We start from the raw sequence: 17,880 nt of genomic DNA, 5'->3' as shown, positions 1-17,880 counted from the left end.
TGTTGGAAAAACGTATCAAGTCAGGCAGCATCTGTGGAAAGAACCTCGGGTCTCACAGCACCAGAGACCTAGGTTCGATCCTGACCTTGGGTTCTGTCTATGTGGAGTTTGCATGATTAGACTGTGACCACATGGGTTTCTTCCAGTTGCTTCAGTTTCCAAAGACGAGTGGGTTTCTAAGATAGACACAAAATGCTGGAGTAACTCAGCGGGACAGGCAGCATCTCCTGAGGGAAGGAATGGGTGATGTTTCGGGTCGAGAGAGACCCTTCTTCACATTTTCACACTAGGGTTTCCAGGTTAATTGGCATCAGTAAATTGTCTGTGGTGTGTAGGGAATGGTTGAGAAAATGGGATAACATAGAACTATTGAAAAATACAGCATGGAAACAGGTCCTTCAACCGACTGAGTCCACTCCAGTCATCGATCACCTGTTCAAACTAGTACAATGTTACCCAACTTTTGCATCCACTCTCTGTACTCTACGTTAGACTTTGGAGATACAGTGGGGAAACAGGTCCTTCGGCTACCGCACTCACCCTGTACACTAACCTACACACACTAGGGACAATTTTACAATTTTTACAACTTACCAAAGCCAATTAACCTACAAACTTGTATGTCTTTGGAGTGTGGGAGGAAACCAGTGCACCTGTCAAGCACCACACTTTAAAGGAAGTGCACCGAAAGGGGTCGGAGAAGAACATAAACAATGAATTAGGAGGCCTAAAAGGAACAGTAGGATTCTTGGCAGGTTAAAGGTAATCCAAAGCTTGTTATACATGTATCAAGAGCAGGAAGGAAGCTAGGGAAGGGGTAGGTTCACTGAATATTAAAATTGGCAATTTATGTGTGAGTCTTAGCCCTGAATGTACTACAGGTTGGTATTCTGCAAGGGGAAGTACATGGATCACTGCCATCGGGAAGGGATATGTCGATATTCAGGGGCATGTCAGTATTAAGAAGGAGGAGGTGTTCGGTACCTGAGGTATATAAAGAACTATCCCAAAATGCTGAGGGGAGGAGAGGGGGAGGTTGCTGGAGCCTTTATGGAGGTCTTTATCTTCTCTAGCCAAGGGCGAAGTGCCGGAAGATTGGCAAACAATCAATGTTATAAGAAGTCTGGATCATAGGATGTAGAGGGATATGGGCCAAACGCAGGCAGGTGATACTAGTGTAGATGGAACATGTTGGTCAGTGTGGGCAAGCTGGGCCAAAGGGCCTGTTTCCATGTTGTATGACTCTATGACATGATGCTGAGGGCCTGTTTCTACCCTGTATGACTATGATTCTATGACATGGTAGTGGGCTGAAGAGCCTGTTCCTGTGCTGGCCTGTCCTGTGTACTGGTATCAGCATTTGTCAAGTCTTGGTTGAAATATTGTTAGTCACTGTCTTAATGATCATTGTATAAATTAAAAGGGTTTTTTTTTGTTTCAGACACGTACCTCAGTGAATAAGATTGCTGTTTCTCCAAAGTGGAAGAACTATGGTCTTCGGATATTTGGTTACATCCACCCCTACAAAGATGGTAAGGATGAGTGAAATGGAATTACCAGATATTATTTAGTAGCTGCAACAATTATATTCTTCCAATCATCTTTGTTGGTGGCCATTAAGATCTATGATGAAAAATCTGGTAAAGGCAAAAGAATATTGGACAGAAACCACTGGTAGTGAAAAATCAAAAGTGTTTGTGTGTATTCGAAATGTGGGTATCACTAACAATTATACAAGACTCTTACCCAGTTTATCCAATTTCAGGTGGAGATTGCTTTATTAGAACTAGATATATCAGGCTGTGTACGTCACATTTCCTTTGGCCTCACAGTTTAGTTTAGTTTAGTATCAAACTCAATGCTAGCATTTATAGAAACATAGAAACATAGAAAAACGGTGCAGGAGTGGGCCATTCGGCCCTTCGAGCCTGCACCGCCATTCAATATGATCATGGCTGATCATCCAACTCAGTATCCTGTACCTCTCCATACCCCCTGATCCCTTTAGCCACAAGGGCCACATCTAACTCCCTCTTAAATATAGCCAATGAACTAGCCTCAACTACCTTCTGTGGCAGAGAATTCCAGAGATTCACCACTCTCCGTGTAAAAAATGTTTTTCTCATCTCGGTCCTAAAAGATTTCTCCCTTATCCTTAAACTGTGACCCTTTGTTCTGGACTTCCCCAACGTCGGGAACAATCTTCCTGCATCTAGCCTGTCCAACCCCTTAAGAATTTTGTAAGTTTCTATAATATCCCCCCTCAATCTTCTAAATTCTAGTGAGTACAAGCCGAGCCTATCCAGTCTTTCTTCATATGAAAGTCCTGTCATCCCAGGAATCAGTCTGGTGAACCTTCTCTGAACTTCCTCTATGGTAAGAATATCTTTCCTCAGATTAGGAGACCAAAACTGTACGCAATACTCCAAGAGGGCTAGAATATAAAAGCAGGGATGGAATGTTGAGGCTCTATAAAGCGCAAATCAGGCCTCATTTGGAATATTGTGAGCAAATTTGGGCACGATATCTGAGGGAGGATGCGCTGGCGCTGGAGAGAGTCCAGAAGGTTTACAAGAATGATCCCAGGAATGAGAAGGTGATGAGCGCTCAACGGCACTGGGCATGTACTCGCTGGAATTCAGAAGAATGAGGGGGGACCTAATTGAAACATACAGAATAGTGAAAGGCTTGGATAGAGTGGATTTTGAGACGATGTTTCCACTTGTGGGAGAGTGTAGGACTGGAGGCCATAGACTCAGAATTAAAGGAAGGAGATGAGGAGAAATTTCTTTAGTCAAAGGGTGGTGAATCTGTGGAATCCTGTGGAGGCCAAGTCAGTGGATATTTTTAAGGCAGAGATAGATTCTTGATTAGTACAGGTGTCAGAGGTAATGGGAGAAGGCAGGAGAATGGGGTTAGGAGGGAGAGATAAATCAGCCAATATTGAATGGTAGAGTGGACGAATGGCCTAATTCTATCCCTATTCCTTATGACCTTATGATTATTATTGTCACCTGTACCAAGATACAGTGAAAAGGTTTTGTTTGCGTGTTATCCACTATGTATGAATACAATCGAAATGTCCCACAGTGCAACGATACAGGATAAAAGGTACAATATTTAGTGCAAAGATATAACTGTGAAGTCCAATAAAGTCCAATTAAATACATTTCAAAGCTCTCCAATGATGTAGATGGGAGGTCAGGACCTCACTCTAGGTGATGAGAGGACTGTTCAGTTGCCTGATAACAGTTGGGAAGAAACTATGCCTAAAGCTGGAGGTTTTCAAACTTCTGTATCTGCTGCCTGATGGGTGGGGGGAGAAGAGGGAATGATCGAGGTGAGACTGGTCCTTGATTATGCTGGCGGCCTTGCCAATGAATATTGGCTGCCATGCCTCCAGAATCAAACACTGTAGTATCGTACCTAAGCCTCCCTATCTCCCATAAGATGCTCTTTGATCGTTTTTGTAACCACCTATTTGTTTGAGGTTTACATTACCTGCTCTAAATCACCACTGCTGACGCAGTATCATTCTCGTTTGACTATGCTGCCATGAAGCACACATTCTACTTTGTTAAAGGAGCTATAATAATGTAAACTGGTGTTGGTCCACCATTGAACTCAAGCTGAGAACTGAACTGTTTTTATGCTGCCTGCAATTCAGTGACTGGAAGAGGAGATTAAAAAACCCTGCCAAACCGCACTTTTCCATTACTTGTCCAATCATCACCTTCATTCACCTTAACTTTTGTCCTTCATCCTTCCTGCCTTCTATTCTATTCCCTCCTCCACACACACACGTTGTTCCTTCCTCTCTGGTTGTGCATTTCAAAACCTATTGAAATCTCTTCATCTTTTCCCGACATGGAACTCCACCCTATGTGGCGAAAAGTAGGGATGAGCTAAAAGGCAGATGTCAGTGCATCTGACTATCTGCTCCCACCAAGACCAGGAAGAACTGCAGAAACCAATAATACACAAAGTCATGTCTTTGAGATGTGGTAGGAAACAGAATACTCGGGGTAAAACCCACATGGTCACAAAGAATGGGCAAATTCCATACAAACCCCAGGGGCAAGGATTGAACCTGAATCACTATGGTTTTGAAACAGCAGTACTACCACCTATGCCTCTCACCTGTGTACAGTAAAAGTTAATGGAACATAGAACAGAATTCTGTGCCAAACATGAAGCAAGACCATCACTTATCAACCTGCACATAATCCATATTCCTCCATTTCCGGCAGATCCATATGCCGATACAAAAGTCTCTACCGTCTCTGCCTCCACCATCATCACCAGCACTAATTCCAGGCATTCACCACCCTCTGTGAAAAAACTTGCAACGCACATCTCCTTTAAACTTTGTCCCTCACACCTTAAAGCTATAGTACGCCCCCCTCGGTCATGACTGATCATGGGTGAAGCATCCTGGTCTGATGCAAGCCTGGGCGATGTCAAATGGAGGACAGGCTGTTGCCCATATAGCACGTCCCCCCTCTCCACGTCGCTGATCGATCTAAAAGAACAGCAGGGGCGTTACAGTTAAAGCTATGCCCTCTTGTATTTGATTATTCCATCATGGGAAACATTCAATCAAATGTTCTGACTGTCCACTTTATCTATGCCTCTCATAATTTTAGATTTTAAATAGTATCAATAAAATCCATCCCTGTTCGCCTATTCTTCTGTACCTAGATTTTTCTCCCTCATTTTATATCCAGTGATAATTTACTCCCAAGGAGTCAAAGAGTCATAGAGAGAGATACACTTTTGACACTGGCCCTGCAGCCACTGAGTCCATGTCAACCATTAACCACCAATTTGCACGGAAATCGCTGTCAAAACATGGGGGGGGGACACAATATCTTGGCGGCCGCGCGCGCACACACACACGCATGTGCACACATGCGCATACACGCGAGGTTTCGGCCGTGGGCCCTATGGCCGGTAAAACATCGGCAACTGACCTGTCTGGTGACCGACTCCGAACTCCGGCAACAGCAACTTCGTCCGCCCCGAATCGTGGGGCTTCAATCGGTCCGTTCGTGGAGGCTTCAACATCGGGAGCCTCGATCGCCTCGACGCAGCAATTTGACCGCGGGGCAGTAGAAGATTCTAAGGTCGATTTTAAGCTGTGCCGGGCGATGAAAAGCCCCGCGAACGGGCTGATTCAAGCTCCGCTCTATGATCTTTGCTCCACCAGGACGTCTCCCTCCTCCAATCATCGCGCTCTATCCTCAGTCCCACCTCCCTACTTCCGCCTCTGACCGACACCACCCTCCTCCAATCATCACGCTGAATCATCATGTCCCGCCCACCGCCTGCTGACCAATGTCTCTCTCGTCCAATCGGCGCCCTCGATCATCAGTCCCACCCCCACTGTCTCGCGGAAAGCGGTAGATTTTTAATGGACTTTTTTTTCACGGGGTTTTTAAATCCAGATTACAAAAAATGGGGGGGGGGGGGGATGTCCCCCCTGTCCCCCCGGGATTTCCGTCCCCTGATTTGGACCGGTCCTACAATAATCCAATTTTTTTCTCCCCCTACTTTCATCGGTTATTCCACTGGGTGGCGCCAAGATGGCAGACTGTCTTATTGTCTTTTTCTTTTCTTTTTAGTGTGTTTTAAAAGTATGTGTTAATGTTCTCTGGTTTGTTTTATGTGTGGGGAGGGAGTGAGGGAGAGGGTCGGGGGGAAACTTTTTCTCAATCTCTTACCTTGCCGGAGATGCGATTGTTTTCCGGATCGTATCTCTGGTCGCTCTGCGGCCGAACATCATGGAGCTGGCGGCCTTGCTCAGGACTGACTTTGAGCCCCATCGCAGGGACGTGGACTAACCATCGGAGCCGATCCCTTGCCTGCGGATTTCACCATCGAGGAGCTCACAGTCTCGGGTAGAGACCGATGTCGGGAAGCACCAAACGACGCAGAAGGTTTCGAGCAGGCGCGACCCATGGTCGATCGCCCGGTGCAGGGAGCTGAGATCCTCCCGATGTAGGAGCTTGATTGCCCCGAAGCGAGGGCCCAAATGCCGCCAGCTACGGGAGCCAAGATCGTCCTGTCATGAAAGGCTTGAGGCCCCCGACCGCAGGAGAACAAAGAAGGGAAGAGATTGAACTTTTTTTCTCCTTCCATCACAGTGAGGAATGTGGAGGAATCACTGTGATGGATGCTCATGTTAAAATGTATTTTGTGTGTTATGTTGGTATGACTGTATGGCAAATCAAATTCCTCTTACATGTTGCAAACCATACTTGGCTACTAAAGTATGATTGTGATGATTAGAATCAACTGCCTGCAGGTACTAGCTTTACCTACCCCCTAGGGGCAATTTACAGTGGCCAATGCATCTACCAACCCGCACGTATTTGGGATGTGGGAGGAAACCAGAGCACCGGGAAAAAAACCCGAGCAGTCACAGGGAAAACACGCAAACTCCACCCAGTGAGCACCTGAGTTCAGAAACAAACTCTAGGCGCTCGAGCAGTGAGGCAGAGGATCTACCAGCTGTGACACAGAAGGAATGCTAATAAAAATATAATGTGGTGCATCATATCTTATTGAAACATAGATCTCAGGCCAGTTGCTAATGATCATTGTGTTAGTTTCCACACAGGGCTGGACTATTTGTAACATTTACCAGTGGGCTATGAAAAATAATGCACTGAATAGCTCTGGATGATGGAACTAATGAGCCTGAAACTCATCACATCAGCATTACTTCAGGGTAAATTACTCAACCATTTAAATAATGTAACACCATTCCCACCCCTTTGTGGCATAAAACAAGATTTACTGTCTACGGTACCGTATAACTACTTTCATGCACCATCACTCATGACAGCGTCTTTAGAGCAAAGCTGCCAGGATGAAAGTAAACAGTACGCAAAAATAAAATACAAGCTGGCAAATGATAAATGTTTATTGATCAGCTTAACATTCTTCAAAACTACTCCACTGCTTTGAGAGGTTTTGGCCTGGAAGGTGACCGAGACTAAGTCAAGAGTGAGTCGGAATCGGACGTTGATAGAACATAGAACACAGAACAATGCAGCACAGGAACAGGTCTTTCAGCCCACAATGTCTGTGTCGAACATGATGCCAAGTTAAACTAATCTACTCTGCCTGCATCTACTTCTTGTCCCTTAATAAGTGAGTTTCGGTATTCCGTCTGCACAAGCCCAGGTCATAGGTCACAAGCGAAAAGCACTCGACCTGCGCCTCATCCACAGCCAGGATCGAACCCGGGACTCCAGCACCACACCACTGGAACACCACTGGACCATCCCCGTCCCCCCGTCCGGGGGCGGCCAGAGACGTCGGGGGTCAGACGGGAGCGGTGCCCCCGGCACACAGCCAGCACTGAGAAGCAGCGTTAAATCTAGCTCAACTCTGCTTGTCTCGCTGGGTTAACCTACAGCCCTGACTGGACTTACGGGAATGATGGCCCAGGCTTACAGTCAGCGCGCAGAAGCAGCGCTAACTCCACGGCTCCGGCAGGGCTGTAAGTAAACCCGGCGAGACAGGCAGAGTTGAGCTGGATTTAGCGCTGCTTCTCCACATTGGCCGTGGGCCTGGGGGCGCCGCTCCCGTCTCTTGCCGCCCCCGGATGGGGGCACTCGGGAGGGGACGGGGATGATCTCGTGGCGGTTCAGCAGCGATTGCGGCGCCGAAGAACCGGGTTCGGTCCTGGCTGCAGACGAGGTGCAGGTCTGTGTGCATGCCAAGGCCCCGCTGACGGGACTTTTTATCGCTTGTCACCTTTGACAAATTCCATGATTCCTTGCGTTTTTCGGAATACCGAACTCGCTTATTCCCTGCATATCATTTGCTCATTTAAAAGTCACTTAAATGCCACTATCGTATCTGTCTCCACCACCCATGGCAGCACCTTCCAGGCATCTACCACACTATTCATACCATATGTTACTGGTAAAGGAAGAACGAATTGTATTAATAAAATTGAACTGGTCAGTCCATTACTTGCTACACAGTTAAATTCTGACTGACCTTCACTTCATTTTAACTGTGCTTCACTCATTTACCTTGATAATCCACCTGACACAATTTCATTGAGTTTGGTTGTGAAAGCTTGTCCCAGCCTGACAGACAGAGTGTGATTTTACACTTTCACTGGTCTGGTTTAATTTATTAATTAGATAGATTGTAATATAGCTACCCAAGGAGAAATATTCTCCACATTTCATTTTCAAATCTTTTCAAAGAAAGATGATATCATTATTAATTGGTATCCCAAAGGTGTGTCCACAACACTGGTTGGAAAGCTTTTTCAATTGACAACATTTCATGATGAGATTTTATTTTAAGATACAGCTTGGAAACAAGCACTTTACCCCACCGAGTCCAGGCCGACCATCGATCACCCCATTCAGACTCGTTCTAAGTTATCCCACTTTTGCATCCATTCTCTGCACATTTGGGGCAATTTACAGAGACCAATTGACCTACAAACCCGCACGTCTTTGGGATAAGGGAGGAAACTGGATCACCCGTATGAAATCCATGCCGTCACAGGGAAGAACGTGCAAACGCCACACAGACAGCACCCGAGTCTCTGGCGCTATGAGGCAGCAGAATCTAACCTGGGTCTCTGGCACTAGGAGGCAGCAGCTCCACCAGCTGCACCACTGTGCCCCCCTGCATTCATCTCGCAATCATCTAGTCCGTATAAACCCATCCCCAGTGAGAGGAGTGAGCATTGAAGTCTTCTCCAGCTTCTGTTACAATGGTGTTTTCTGTCAATGACATTGGCGACTCACTTAAATACTGAGTACCAATGAAATCTTCTCTGTTGCTGCCAGCATCAGTAATTCAGTAATTTTAATATCTGTTTTTTAACAAATGCAAATTAAAATTGTAACCCGTCTGATCATCTAATGCACATCCTTGTGTATGCATCAATCACTCCTTCACATGCACATATCTATAATCCCCTGGCCAGTTTCGAGCTGATTGATTGTCATGTAATGCAGCAGCAGTGTTGCCTAGGATGAAGAACTGCAGCTGCCAGGAATCATCGCATGCACACCCACACTTCTAATCCTGCAGAAAATCCCTCGGGGCTCAGCAGATTTAAGCTCAGCAGTTTAGGTCAGGAGCACATCCCAAAATTAGTTTTTCGTTTTTTAGTTTCAGAGATACAGCGTAGAAAGAGGCCGTTCAGCCCACCGGGTTCACGTCGACCAATGATCACCTGTACACTAGTTCTATCCCACACGCTCAGGGACCATTTACAGAAGCCAATTCACCTACAAACCTGCACTTCTTTGGAATGTGGGAGGAAACCGGAGCACCCAGAGAAAACTCACGCAGTCACAGGGACAAGGTAGTAGGCCCCCCTCGGTCATGACTGACCATGGGTGATGCATCCTAGTTTGCAGGTGATGTGTGGTTGGATGCAAGCCTGGGCGATGTCATATGGAGGACAGGCTGTTGCCGATGCAGCACTTCCCCCTCTCCACGTCGGTGATCGATCCAAAGGAACAGTAGGGCCGTTACAGTTTGGCACCAGCGCCATCACAGGAGCTGCCAGAGCGAGGTTGTAGACAACGACGAACTGCCTCAGGGGCTCCGACTCCGGATTTTCTTGAGGTTTACTCCTGGAGCCTTTTCCATGACTGGATATGGCCACAAGGTAGTGGAGGTTTTAAATCAGAGTTCCCCCTCTCCTAGATGAATTGCCTTCCCAGTCTGACGAGTCCCATCTGCCCGAGAGGGAGAACATACAAACCATATAAATAGCACCCAAGGTCAGGACCGAACCCGGGTCTCTGATGCTGTAAAGCAGCAACTCTACCACTGCGCCACAGTGCTGCCTAGTTGCAGGTATTTCAGACATTAAAAGACCAACTTTAAGTCCATTTTATATCAGTTTCTTTTGGTGAGACGTGCGTGAACTTTTTCATATATATGCTCTAAATTCTGGTGCAGACGTTATTCAGAATTTTTATTTCGTTTTCTTGGTCCAGGAGGTGGGACCTGTTCTGAACTAAGAAGTCATCTCAAGCCTGATTTAAATTGTAAAGCCAAGGTTATTTGTATCATGAGGGCTGGTTTCTAATCCCCTCTGGGTGACGGGGCAGTACTAAAAATTATAAAGTCTCCGTGAGGTTATAATAATACTGGCGTAAATTAACTGGAAAATTGAGAGAGAAGTGAAAAGAAACCAGCCCTCTGGCACACGATGTCCATGCCAACTATCAAATGCACATTTACACCAATCCTATACTGATCCCATTTTATTTCCTCACATTGCCATCGACTCTCCCTGGATTCCAACACACACTAGAGACAATGTACAGTGGGCAATCAGCCAATGTATATTTATTATTTGTGCTTACACCTCCTTTTCATCTGCAAAAATAGCATTGGATACTATTGGTGAACAGCCCTATCTAGGGTGTAAAAAGGCACAACATACCAGATCAAAGTGAGGCTACAGATTTTTGGCTGTTGAGTAGAGAAACTACTCGTGGATAAAAACTGTTTTTATGCCTGGCTGTGGCAGCTTTGACAGTCCAGAGTTGCCTTCCAGAGGGAAGTGATTCAAAGAGTTTGTGGCCAGGGTGAGAGGGGTGAGAGATGATCTTGCCCGCTCGCTTCCTGGCCCTTGCAGAGTACAGTTCATCAATGGAGGGAAGGTGGCAGCCAATAATCGTCTCTGCTGATCAGGCGATCCGCTGCAGCCTCCAGGTGTCGTGCTTGGTGGCTGAGCCAAACCAGACCATGATGGAGAAGGTGAGAACAGAGTCTACGATGGCCGTGTAAAATTGGACGATCATTGCCTGTGTTTTTTAAACCTTGCCTTGCATAGTGCTATTGCAACTATTGCGCACGAGAATTAGTAAGCGTTTATTGAGGCATAATTTGGAAAGTGATTGTGGATAATTTTGACTGTAAAACCTACGGTGACTTTACACTCATGTTATCCCAAGCTCTCTGATCCCTACTGAAATATCCCAACTTCTCCTCTGTTTAAGAAAGAACTGCAGATGCTGGAATAATCGAAGGGAGGCAAAAATGCGGGAGAAACTCAGCAGGTGAGGCAGCATCTATGGAGAGCAGCAATAGGCGACGTTTCAGGTGGAGACCCTTCTTCAGACCCTTCTCCATAGATGCTGCCTCACCCGGTGAGTTTCTCCAGCATTTTTGTCTACCAACTTCTCCTCTGATCTCTTACCTGCTTCCTTCCATCTCTACCATACCTATCTGATTCACTTGGCTGTCTTCATCAATATTTCAATAACGTGTGAACAGGCCCTTCGGCCCACTGAGTCCATGCTGACCATAGATCATCCATTCACACTAGTTCTGTGTTATGCCACTTTCTCATCCACTCCCTACACACTATGGGACAATTTACAGAGGCCGACTGACCTGCAAACCTGCATGTCTTTGGGATATGGAAGAAAACTGAAGCCTCTGTGGAAAAACCCATGCTGTCACCGAGAGAATGTGCAAACTCCACACTTACAGCAACCGAGGTGAAGATCAAACCCGCGTCTCTGACTTGTGAGGCATAAAACTTAGCATTACATTTGTTGGAAGGAACTGCAGATGCTGATTCACAATGAAGATACACACAAAATGATGGAGTAACTCAGCAGGACAGGCAGCGTCTCTGATGAGAAGGTTTGGGTGACGTTTCAGGTCGAGATCCTTCTTCGGACTGAATAACTGGCTGACCAGAGAAAAGGGAGAGGGGGGAAAGTTTTCTAAATGCTAATGATTTGGTTGATTTAGAGACCCCTTCACATGCAAAGCATAACAAAATCATTACAGGCATAAAAATAATCACAGGAACTGCTGGAAATGCTCAGGATTAGTGGAGAGAGAACAAGCATTAATTTTTCAGGTCAGTGACTTTTCATTACAACTGGGAAAGGATAGAGAAAAACAATTTTAAGGTGCTGAAAAATGTGAGCAAGGAGCACAGCCTGTAATAAGGTGCCAAGCAGAAAGATTAAATGAGAAAGACAGATAATGATGCAAGGCCAAAGCAGGTGGGAATGGTTCGAGAAACAGAAGATGCCTACAGGAGGTGTAAATGGGAATCGCAGAACCATTATCTGAAATTGCTGAATTCAGTGTTGAGTCTGGAAGGCTGTAATTGCCTAATCAAAAGATAAGGTTCTATTCCTGGAGCATACATTGAGTTTAGCTGGAACAGTGGAGGAGGCTGATGATGGAGACGTCAGGGTGAATGGAAGATTAAAGTAACAAGTGACAAGGTAAAGTGACAAGTACAGGGTACGTTCCAAATGAATGGAAGTGTTCTGCAAAGTACTCGACCAATCTGCATTTGTCTCTCCAATGCGGAGGGAACGACATTGTGAACAGTAAATACAAAACACTGAAGTGAAAGAAATAGAAGTGAATTGTTGTTTTACCTTCTTCTTCTTGCGTATGGCGTGCACAGCCTAAAGTTATAGGTCAACTTTTTCTATTTGATCTATTTGTTTGTGCACATCGGGTTGATTGCATTAGTCGAAACAGGGTGGGTCACGTGAAGGTTGCAATCTCCCACCCCATTGTTTCACTTGAGGAGAATGTATTAGAGCCCTGGACAGTGTGAAGGAAGAAGCGGAAAATACAGCAGTTGCATCTCCTGCCATAGGAAGTGAAAACGATGTTGACATATACCCAAGAAGATACAGGAACTGCAGAAGCTGGAATCTCGAGCAAAACACATAAAGGTCATAAGGTCATAAGCGATAGGAGCAGAATTAGGCCATTCAGCCCATCAAGACTACTCCACCATTCAATCATGGCTGATCTATCTCCCTCCTAACCCCATTCTCCTTGCCTTCTCCCCATAACCCCTGGCACCCGTACTAATCAAGAATCTATCTATCTATGCCTTAAAAATATTAATTGATATGGCCTCCACAGCCTCCTGTGGCAAATAATTCCACAGATTCACCACCCTCTGGTGCTGGAGTAACTCAGTGGATCAGGAAGCATAACTGGAGAATATGGATACGCGATGCTTCTGGTAAATCTGTGGAAGGACTCCAACCTGAAGTACCACCCATCCATGTTCTCCTGAGATGCTGCTTGACCTGCTGAATTACCCCCAACATTTGTAGTTTTTGCTTGACATAGATCAACCTGTGAGAAGATGTCAATGTGGAAGCTGTTGCTTCAGGAAGCAGAAAGGTCAGGACAGGGGAAGATGTGTACGGTGGTGGCAAAAGTAGTTGAAGGCCGATGAGGTCCAAAGCGAGGCAATGATAATCGTTACCTGGTTGTGAGCGGGAGGAAATGGGATGAGAGGATTAGTGTAGGAAAATGAACAGATTTGAGATCCTTGTAAATTATAATAGATTGTAATGTTAAGTTGAGAAAAAAAGGGAAACATGTCAGGAGGGCTGGTGTGCAAATGCGGAATAGTGGTGTTGCTGCCTAAACCTACCTGACCTCCCAGTTGCTAAACATTTTAACTCCCCCTTACATTCCCATACTGACCTTTATGTCCTGGGCCTCATCCACTGTCAGAGTGAGGCCCAGCACAAATTCGAGGAACAGCATCTCATATTTCACTAGGGCAGTTTACACCACAGCAGTATGAATATTGACTTCTCTAACATCAAATAACCCTTGCTTTCTTTCTCTCTCCATCTCTCCCCCTCTCAGTTCTCCAACCAGTCTGACTGTCCCTGATTACATTTTATCTCTGTTTGCTTTGTTGTCACCTTTTCCCAGCTAACAATGATCTATTCTAAATTTTCCTTAATTCGCAACCCCTCATTTTGACACCTTCCGTATCTCTGTGTCTCCCTCTCCCCTGACACTCAGTCTGAATAGAGGTCTCGACACGAAATGTCACCTTCTATCCAGAGATGCTGCCTGTCCGGCTAAGTTACTCCAGCATTTTGTGTCTATCTTTGCTGCCTTACAACTCTGAGCATCCAGGTTTGATTCTGACCTTGAGGGCTATCACTAAGAGTTTGTACATTCTTCTTGTGATTGTGTGAGTTTTCTCTGGGTGCTAATGTTTCCTCACAAATCCAATAGTCTTGTTGTTAGGTTAACTGTGGGTTAAACAGCCAACTGTAGATTGCTCTTTTGGGCAGGCAGGTGGAAGACAAATGAAAACAAAGAGGTTACACAAAAAAGCTGGAGAAACTCAGCGGGTGCAGCAGCATCTATGGAGCGAAGGAAATAGGCAACGTTTCGGGCCGAAACCCTTCTTCAGACAACAAAAAAGGTTGTGGGCAGAACACAAAATTATAATGTTTAACTTTTTAGAGGTACCAGCACGCTGTACCATTGCGTACTGTCACAAATAAAAGCACCGTTTGTATTAGATGGCAGTCCAAAGTGATGAAGTCACAACATCTCTCATATCATCTTATAGACCTTTCCATTAATTACTGTTCATTGTTTTCAGCATCAGGCCACATTTATTCTATACTTTTTTTCGGATATTTCGTAAGGCAGAGAGATATATTCTTGATTAGTATAGGTGTCAGGGGTTATGGGGAGAAGGCAGAAGAATGGGGTTGAGAGGGAAAGATAGATCAGCCATGACTGAATGGTGGAGTAGACAATGGGTGATATGGCCTATTTCTGCTCCTAGAACCTATGAATTTATGAACATATTAAAGGTTCATGACTCTCATAAGCATCAAACTAGCTGTGCTGCTTCATAATGCAATGTGTGCAATCAAACCCAGAATGTGCTATAGGGGTGGAAATTCAGATTCCCAATCTTGCTGCCTCTCCATGCAGCATCAGCCTGAGATGCACCCTAATTCCATGGGTTGCTCAATGCCCACATCACTCACACAAACAACACTGCACTTAAACCTTACCAGAGGGAAGTCCCTACAAAGACCAAGTACATCGGATGATCACAATCAAACACTGGCTTTCTGACTTCGTAAGTTCATAAATGATAGGAGCTGAACTAAGCCATTCGGCCCATCAAGCCTACTCCACCATTCAATCATGGCTGATCTATATTTCCCTCATAACCCCTGGATTCAGGACTTGGCCTCCACAGCCTTCTGTGGCAATGAATTCCACCCTCTGACTAAATAAATTCTTCCTCATCTCCTTTCTAAAGGCAGTGAGCACAGGGATCCACACATTAGTTTTCAGATTTCAGATTTATCCTTTCCTCAGCCATACCACATCCTTTCATTACCCTTCATTTGATGTTGAATAATGACTATACAGAGGCAATGAGTTGTACTTAGGATAAAATACCCTGGTAATGCAATGAGGTGGCTCCATACTTACAGTAACTGTATAGAAATAGTGTGGGTTTTATTTATTTTTTCTTAAATATCAGGTATTTTGGTTTAACTTCTTGGCTTTAATTAGTTCTCCTTCCCTCAACCCTGTTGGATGTTATCAGATGGTGTAAGTGTGAAGCTGCCCTTTAATTGAGGGAAATGCATTGCAATCTTCTTTTCCCAGAGTTGATGCTTGTGGGTAATTTGAAAGAGATGCTCACATATGTGGACATTCATAAAACCTATGGGATCTCACACCATATTATGGCTGATGGAACATCAGAAGGCGTAACTGGAAAGGAATATTAATTAAAATCCCAGAAGGTTTGAGTTAATTCCTGATTATTCATCATGCCACAAGTGGTTGCATTGTGTGATTTCAAAACCTTTACTAACACTCAGTACGTTCCATACACCTAATAATTTTACACTGTGTAATGAAGTCTGAGCTGTGCAAAACATTCGTAATTGGTTTAAAATTGATTATAATATTCCATAATTAAAATAATGTTTAACCAAAATATTTTTTCTTGTTAAATGGAGACCACGGCTGTGCATATCACAGCATATCTGGAGCTTTGCTATAAATGCTCCTGATGCTTTGACTGCCCCACCAGAGTCTAAGGTGCAGTTATGACCAGCTTTATTTCACTGAGAGAAATATTCTCCCAGTGATCACATCTTAAGCAATCAGCCATTCGGTCCATCAGGTCCGTGCTTGCTCCCAGAGAACAATCTCATTAGTCCATTCTCCCTTTCCTTATTTCCCTGTAGAGTCATCAAATCATACAATGTGGAAACAGGCCCTTCGGCCCAACTTGCCTACATCCACCAAAACAGATCCACAGAAGGCGCCATCACCGTAGCTCTCCACTCTGTGCTGAGCCATCTGGAGCAGGGGCAGAGCTACGTCCGGATGCTCTTTGTGGATTTTAGTTCAGCCTTTAATACAATCATTCCGGACATTCTCATTGGTAAACTGGTCACTCTCGGCCTCCCCACTGTCACATGTGCCTGGATAATGGATTTCCTCACCAACCGGCCCCAGACTGTGAGACTCGGCCCCCACCTCTCCTCCACTCGCAGGTTGAGTACCGGTTCCCCACAGGGCTGTGTGCTAAGCCCCCTCTTATACTGTCTCTACACCTACGACTGTAGTCCGGCCCACAACAACAACCGCATCGTCAAATTTGCTGACGACACTACTGTGGTCGGACTTATTTCGAAGGGAGACGAGGCAGCCTACAGAGAGGAAGTCCTGAAGTTGACAACCTGGTGCTCAGAAAACAATCTGGCTCTTAACACCAGGAAAACAAAAGAGCTCATTGTCGACTTCAGGAGGCACAGCACCGACTTAGTCCCCCTACACATTAACGGCGAGTGTGTGGAGAGGGTCAACACCTTCCGGTTTCTCGGCGTCCATATCGCTGCTGACATCTCCTGGACGGACAACATGACAGCGGTCATCAAGAAGGCTCAGCAGTGGCTGCACTTCCTGAGGGTCCTCAGGAAGCACAACCTGGACTCTAACCTGCTGCTGACCTTCTACCGCTCGTCCATCGAGAGCCATGCATTACATCATGGTATGGCAGCTGCACCATGGCAGACAGGGAGAGGCTTCAGAGGGTAACCAGGACAGCGCAGAGGATCATTGGCTGCCCTCTCCCCTCCCTGATGGACATCTACACCTCCCGCTGCCTTAGCAGGGCAAAGAAGATCATCAAAGACAGCTCCCATCCTGCGTTTGGACTGTTCGACCTGCTGCCCTCTGGAAGGCGCTATAGGTGCATCAAATCCAGGAGAAACAGACTCAGGAATAGTTGCTTTCCGAGAATTATATCTACTATAAATTCAAATTCACACATGCACTGACTACACCGCCCAACACGGACTTCCATCTGTATATATGTATATATGTATGTAGTGCCGCAGAATTTGTGCACCTATTCCCCCCCCCCCATCTCCCTTCTGTTTTTTGTTTTTTCTGTTTCTTGTTTTTTGTGCTAAATTGTATGTATGCACTGAGTACGAGCAGCTTTCAGTTTCACTGTACATGTATAGTGACAATAAATGGCATATCTATCTATGTCCCATTTACACTAGTCCCATCTGCCTGCATTTTGCCTCTAAATTTGTCCAATCCATGTACCTGTCTAAATGTTTCTTAAATGTTGCAATAGTCCCTGCCACAACTACCTCCTCCAGCAGCTTGTTCCCTACATGCACCACCCTTTGTGGGAAATAGTTACCCATCTGGTTCCTATTAAATCTCTTCCCCCCTCACCTTAAACCTATGCCCTCTGGCTCTCGATTCCCCTACTCTGTGCATCTACCCAATCTATTCCTCTCTATTTTGTACATCTTTATAAGTTCTGTACTGCACAACTGTCTTGCACATGGACATCAACTACACTATTGATTATTTTCCCTATTAACTGATATCAAGGGATAATAGCCAACTATTCACTTAGCACGTCTTTGGGATGTGAGACGAAACAAAAATACTTAAAAGAAATGCATGTGGTCACAGAGATAGCTTACAAACTCCACATGGACACCTCAAGATACATTTATTTGTCACATGTGCCAGTTGGCACAGTGAAATGTGATC

The 17,880-nt window shown here is 45.3% G+C and overlaps 1 protein-coding gene across 1 annotated transcript in view; it reads left to right on the top strand.

The window, feature by feature from the left end:
• The window catches only part of LOC129705858 (N-acetyl-beta-glucosaminyl-glycoprotein 4-beta-N-acetylgalactosaminyltransferase 1-like), a 566,730-nt gene that overhangs the window by 325,739 nt on the left and 223,111 nt on the right, over positions 1–17,880 (top strand). Inside the window, exon 5 of the mRNA XM_055649703.1 lies at positions 1,442–1,532. Coding sequence (XP_055505678.1) covers positions 1,442–1,532 — 91 coding nt within the window. The remainder of the gene's footprint in view (positions 1–1,441; positions 1,533–17,880) is intronic.

This window comes from Leucoraja erinacea, chromosome 18 (genome assembly GCF_028641065.1).
Source record: "Leucoraja erinacea ecotype New England chromosome 18, Leri_hhj_1, whole genome shotgun sequence".
Taxonomy (NCBI): Eukaryota; Metazoa; Chordata; class Chondrichthyes; order Rajiformes; family Rajidae; genus Leucoraja; species Leucoraja erinaceus.
Note: the sequence above shows the minus strand (reverse complement) of the source record. Positions and strands in the feature narration are given on the sequence as shown.